We start from the raw sequence: 6,710 nt of genomic DNA on the forward strand, positions 1-6,710 counted from the left end.
TTAGGCAATATTGCGTTCATTATTGCAGATCGATAATGAACGCAATATTGCCTAATTGTCAGTGAATTACGGCTCTGTGTAGTAAATGCTGCTCCATCTGAAAGCAGGTGATGGAGATTTACTACTAATCATGGAACCGGCTTTACTGACGAGATGCGCATGAGAATCGCATTGCGATTAATTGCACAGCCCTAATATGAGCACATTTCAAAGAGTCAGAGTGAAAGGGACAGACAAAAAGAGATATAGAGTGCATGAATATGAAAGACAGAATGAGAGAGAGTTTGTTAAAGTAAACAGTGAAAGCGAGAGGGAGAGATAATGCTAAAAATCTAAATGTTCTTTCTTTCTTCATTTAAAGTCAACACAAGCCTGACCCACAACAGAAATATCATTAGCCATATCAGGACGACCTCCGGAAGCTGACATTTACACTTTTCAGATGAAATCCAAGTGTTTCCCAAAAAAAAAACAACAACAACCATAATGGGTTAAAAAATAAGCATTTGACTAGAAATCATTCTCGTTTTTTCTTTCAGTCCAGACAAAAGGAGGATATTAAAGGAGGAGACTGCTGTCTAGCACAGGTGGTTGTCCATTTAAACCGTGCTGCCGCCTTGACCTGTGCATATATTGCTTCTTACGGCAGTCTTGATGCTGTCACGGTGACTGATAGGAAGATTAGAGAACAGGCTATAGCCCCTTGTGTGACACGAGGCACGTCTTTAGGGTGGATTTTTCCAGTCCTGTCCCTGAGCACAGGGATAAAATGATGGACAGAGCGTGGGGGAGAAGAAACTAAAGACTAGACTGCCTGAGGGCCAGTGGTTGTTCTTTAATGCGCCCTGCATCAGACTACAGAGGACAATACAAATTGAAGCCAGTCTGTGGAAAAAATGAGTACAGCTGGAGCATTCAGACGGCATTTTATGCTCGTCATTTAGCACAATTGTTTTACGGTCAGCACTTTTTTGTTCCAGCTATGAATTTATATCATCATTAATGGCAGAATCAATAAGAACTTAATAGACTTTGCAGCCTGAAATTATAGCTTCATTCATTCGGTTAGACTGCCAAAACCACCGACTACAAAGTTGACCAATGTTAGAGTGAGGGAGAGAATCATTTTAAAAAGAAGTACATTCATTTAAAAGATCTTGCAGGAATTTCTTTGCTCTTTTATAATGAGAGTTTTAATGCATATGCAATAGAGCCTGACCAATTTATCGTTTTGCCAATTTTATCGGCCAATATGAGCCTGTCGCAGATATATCTGCATCGGCGTATATGTCGCAGATATGCTGAGACTCAATGCTATAAAGTAAATAAACAATGTCCCCGTCTTTTACTCTCACAATAAGCTTATCATACTCGTTTGCTACATTAGTAGGGCCCTATGATTTCCACGATGCAGAAAACGCAGACGGAATCACGGAATCCAGTCATAAAAACAGAATTTACTGTATAACGTGGAATTTAACGGAATTTGTCTTGTGTTTATGTATATGTGTTCATGTGTTTATGTATATATATATTCTGTTTATGTATATACTGTATTATATATACACAGTACGAATCAAAAGTTTGGACACAAATGAGAAGTGTGTCCAAACTTTTGACTGGTACTGTACTGTAATATACACATAAAGAATATCAGCCGATATATCGATATCAGACTATTTTTACTCCCTAATATCGTATCAGCCCCCAAAAATCCATATCGGTCAGGCTCTATTATGCAAGCACTTAAATGTTTTGGGGTCCATGCCAATTTTATCGGCCAATATGAGCCTGTCGCAGATATATCTGCATCGGCGTATATGTCGCAGATATGCTGAGACTCAATGCTATAAAGTAAATAAACAATGTCCCCGTCTTTTACTCTCACAATAAGCTTATCATACTCGTTTGCTACATTAGTAGGGCCCTATGATTTCCACGATGCAGGAAACGCAGACGGAATCACGGAATCCAGTCATAAAAACAGAATTTACTGTATAACGTGGAATTTAACGGAATTTGTCTTGTGTTTATGTATATGTGTTCATGTGTTTATGTATATATATATTCTGTTTATGTATATACTGTATTATATATACACAGTACGAATCAAAAGTTTGGACACAAATGAGAAGTGTGTCCAAACTTTTGACTGGTACTGTACTGTAATATACACATAAAGAATATCAGCCGATATATCGATATCAGACTATTTTTACTCCCTAATATCGTATCAGCCCCCAAAAATCCATATCGGTCAGGCTCTATTATGCAAGCACTTAAATGTTTTGGGGTCCAAGGACACCCAAGAGGTTAAAAAAATCTAAATATGATTTTATATAAAATAAGACAACAACATTTGTCCATCCTACATGCAACATTTAGAAGAAAAATCATAAATACAATGTTACAAAAAATAAATAGTCCCCTTTAATATCTTAGATGACAGTAAACTCGGGTATTAATACATGGTAAAAAAAAAAAAAATTGAAACTACATAAAAACCCAAGGAAGACCATCAGAATTCCCCCAAATGTTGTTCCAAATGATCAAACAGTTGGCTGAACAAAGAATTTCAAATGAAATAATACTGTGCTGAAATGTTAAGGGTTTGTGCATTCCCAGCATGCATTGCAGCACTAAAAAACTGCAGTTAGAGGTTGCTGTTACAGGATTATTGTTTCACTGTTTGTTGACTTTTTTTTACTTTTGTTGTTTTGTCATTACTGTTATTTATTCATCATGTTGTGATGTTATGAACTCATTTATTTTTACATTTGTTGATTGTCACCGTTATTGAGGTTTGTGTCAAGTCTTGAGGTCTATGTACAACCGTCTAAAACTATATCCCAGAAATATTTGCTTTGTAAGGTAACTGCGAAACAAAGAAACAAAGATAGCATAGTTCAAGTCACATATTATTTGTCCTACAAAATTCTATGTATATGACTACCAAAATGATAGACCAATTTATTGTATTATTTTGCATTTAGTAAACAAACTAATTCAAATTGACAAATCAAAGATTTGTTACTTAGGACAATTAAGACGATACTTGAGAGATTCTAAAAATCTGAATGCATCATGTTGTGTTGAAATTTTCTCAATCCCTTTTTTTCCGTGTATCTATCCAAGTTTTTACCTTTCTTAAGGTCGATTCGGAGCCTCTTTCCACCCTTTTTGTTGTGGTTTTGTAGAGGTGATGGTCCCAGGCTGTTTTTCAGGAGGGGGCTGTCAGCACTTTTGCTTCTGGAGGTGGGTGAGAGACTGAGGGGTAATGGGGAGCCCAGAGAGTGACCCTCTAGACTGCTGTTGGACTCCTGAAACTCAGCTTGCCATCCTGAGGAGGACTCCACAGGCCTCACGATGGGCTTCACCTTCAGCGGTGGAGGGTCTTTGGTCCGTGTGGATGTGTCAGGGTTTTCTGAGTTGAAGAGGTGGCCGATTACACTCTTCTCAAAGCGTTCTTTGTTAAAAACCGGAACAACTTCTAAACGAACGATAGATGAACGCATGGCTTGTCGGAATATTTCCTGTGCTCTGGTAAAAGACAGAGGGAGGAAGAGATAAGGAACACAGGAAATAGAAAAGCAATTAAGAGACAATCAATTTTTTATAATTATTTGCAAGTTGTTTGATGAAAAAAAATGAACCTGGAAACTAAAAGAGGTGGAATTTGTAATATATTGAATAGTCTTGGTTTAGATAAAACTCACTCTGACATTTATTCTGACAGCATAATTGGGGTTATGACTAATGAGTCCTACGCATTACAAATGAAAAAGCAATCCACCTCCTTCATTTTTGCTTGACTGATTTAATTTAAAAACCGTCCATCCATCCTGAGCATAATAAGATTAATGTGACCTTCTACTGGATAGAAGTAATTCTCCTTAGCGGAGATATGTATATATAATATATGCATAAAGTACATGATGACCATGGAACAACTGGGTAATGTTTCAACAGGTATGGCAAGGTCTTCAGACCGAACTTGCATTAGCCACAATCTAAAGTAAGCCTATGAGGAGCAATTGTATATTCCTTGATTTACTTTTCTATTTCCTAATTATATATTCCTATGAACTTCCTATGAATGATATTCCTATGAGCGTCCAACAATTTCTGCTCCTATAGCAGCCATCTAATGAAGAATGTATGAAGAATATAACTTGTTAATTTGGTTTCTCTTCAAACGATGATCGTAACTGATGCAAATCTAACATTATATGTTAAAAACTGTCCCAAAACCCAATGGTTTGTCAGATCCTGACAGCTTTGGGTCAGGTAGCAGATCTCTAATCAGCTTGACAGTGTGCAGTAATGCAGTGTAAGAGAAGAGGATCTGCTACACACACCAAACACAGCACAGTAAATGACCATGACTGCTGGCTGGGCTCTGTCGCTGTGGGTTGAGTGTTTTTCTGCTTTTGAGACCAGTCCAGAGTTGATAGCCATAAATAGAGTACAACAATGGACACCATGCTTGTTTTTACAAGCATGACATGAAAAGACAGGGCTAAAACTACGTATCACGACAGGAAGGAAAGGATATCAGGAGGTGGAGACACAGAGAGCAGACTAGAAGGTGAAAAAGAAAGAGACTCACTGTGAAAAGGATTTGTCCATTAATTCAGTATCATTAATTTTAACGATACACTCGTCATCCTGAAAGATGCCTTCCCTTTTGGAGCGACTGTTCTCTTCCACGCCTCGAATGTGCAGACCCAGAGCCCTGAGAGAGAGCAAACCATAAAATTACCAACAAAATAGAGCACAGCACCAGCCAGCAACTGGCCATGACAGGCTGCGCTATTGTATTATAATAGAACAACAGCTCGTGAAAAACACAATAATTACACAGTAATTACATAATAATTACAAAAAGCTATTTACTCAAGTAATAACATCAACACTGTCCACACCAAAGTAATGAAGAGAACTTGTAAAATGAGGAAAAGTCTCTTATATGCATTTGGCTTTGTTTTAGTCCAGGATAAATTTGCGTCCCAGATCTATTTGAGACGTTGCCCCCTTTAAAGCTTTATGCTTAAGCTTTAATGTAAGATTTATTTTCCTTTTTCTTCACCCATTTTAATTAATTAATTACATCTATAAAACCTTATTACTACTTTACTGACGCTTTAAGTTTTAACCCTCCCAAGCACCATGAAAAAACCACATACACAGTTGCTTGGCAAAACACAAGACAGAAGCGCTATGGCTGGCAGTGATAAAGACTATCAGGCTGGATAAACTCATAAAGCAGGAGCATGAACGGCAGGCAAGTATTAATCCCTCAGTCTTCACCCGCAGGCGCTGCACACGAGCTCATTCACCCTAAATAACACGTTCATACATTACTGTGGGCCGCAGCAGAGTCTGCAGTGCTGCAGAGGCTTGGACAAATTATGGAAGATACCTTTACAGAAATTCAGATGGATGTTTGGGGAGACACACTGGACTGAAATGGTTTCCTCAGAGAGGTGATATTTGACTGGAGAGATAAAGGCTGAGTTTTCGGTAAGTATATGAAAGAGGTTAAGTATATTCGTCTTCAGCTGCTGACAGCCAGCTCACAGCAGGAGCCACAATAACCGGCCTGTTTATGATTCTACACATCACTAAAAACATTCACATGTCCACAGCTACAGCACAGATCAGCTTCAACTGCTATACTATGTGGCCTTACTTTAAATTCATACATACATAACCGTTCAAAGTTTGGGGATGGTAAGATTTTCAAAAATGCTTTTGAAATAAGTATGTTATGCTCACCAAAGATGCATTTATTTGATCAAATGCAGAATTAATATTGTAAAATAACTTTGTCATTTAAAATAACTGTTTGAAATTAAAAAAATATATATATTTTCAGCATCATTACTGCAGTATTCAGAAATCATTCTAATATGCTGATTTGCTGCTCAAGAAACATTTCTTATTATTATCAATGTTGAAAACAGTTGCTGCTTAATATTTTTGTGGAAAGGTTTTCCAGAATTCTTTGCTGAAAAGAAAAATATATATTTTCAGCATCATTACTGCAGTATTCAGAAATCATTCTAATATGCTGATTTACTGCTCAAGAAACATTTACTAACCTGCATTTGCTCAAATATATTTGCATTAATTCAGCCACTCGGCTCTCTACTATACTCCACTTATAAATAAAAAAAATCCATATGCACCAAAAATGTTTTTGGGCCTGTTAATAATATAATGGTCAGTATATCCAATCTATACGATTTTGTCAGCCTTAAAAAAAACTGATATTAAAAAAAAAAAGTTGCAAACAAAATTATTTATTTTACCATTTTTAAACACCAGAATTAAGAATTCGGAGAGGGGGAAAAAAACAATTTTCAAAAGTTTGGGATCAGTAAGATTTTATTTATTTTTAAAGTAATGAATAATTGTATTCAGCAAGGATGCATTAAATTGACCAAAATCACAGTAAAGACATTCACGATGTTGCAAAAGATTTCTATTTCAAATAAATGTTGTTCGTTTGAACTTTCTATTCATCAAAGAATCCTGAAAAAAATATATCAGGGTTTTCCAAAAAAATATTAAGCAACAACTGTTTTCAACATTAAAAATTATTAATGCTTCTTGAGTACCAAATCAGCTATTAGAATGATTTCTGAAGGATCACTGAAGATCACTGATCACTGACACTGAAGACTGGAGTAATGATGCTGAAAATT

The 6,710-nt window shown here is 36.5% G+C and overlaps 1 protein-coding gene across 1 annotated transcript in view; it reads right to left on the minus strand.

Annotated features, from left to right (window-relative positions):
• The window catches only part of LOC107716778 (partitioning defective 3 homolog B-like), a 335,521-nt gene that overhangs the window by 187,740 nt on the left and 141,071 nt on the right, over window positions 1-6,710 (minus strand). The window contains exons 8-9 of the mRNA XM_016523332.1: window positions 4,610-4,735; window positions 3,143-3,540 (exon numbers count right to left, since the gene is read on the minus strand). Of these exons, the coding sequence (XP_016378818.1) occupies window positions 3,143-3,540; window positions 4,610-4,735 (524 nt within the window). The remainder of the gene's footprint in view (window positions 1-3,142; window positions 3,541-4,609; window positions 4,736-6,710) is intronic.

The sequence above is a fragment of the Sinocyclocheilus rhinocerous genome, unplaced genomic scaffold (genome assembly GCF_001515625.1).
Source record: "Sinocyclocheilus rhinocerous isolate Xijiao unplaced genomic scaffold, SAMN03320098_v1.1 scaffold1441, whole genome shotgun sequence".
NCBI lineage: Eukaryota > Metazoa > Chordata > Actinopteri > Cypriniformes > Cyprinidae > Sinocyclocheilus > Sinocyclocheilus rhinocerous.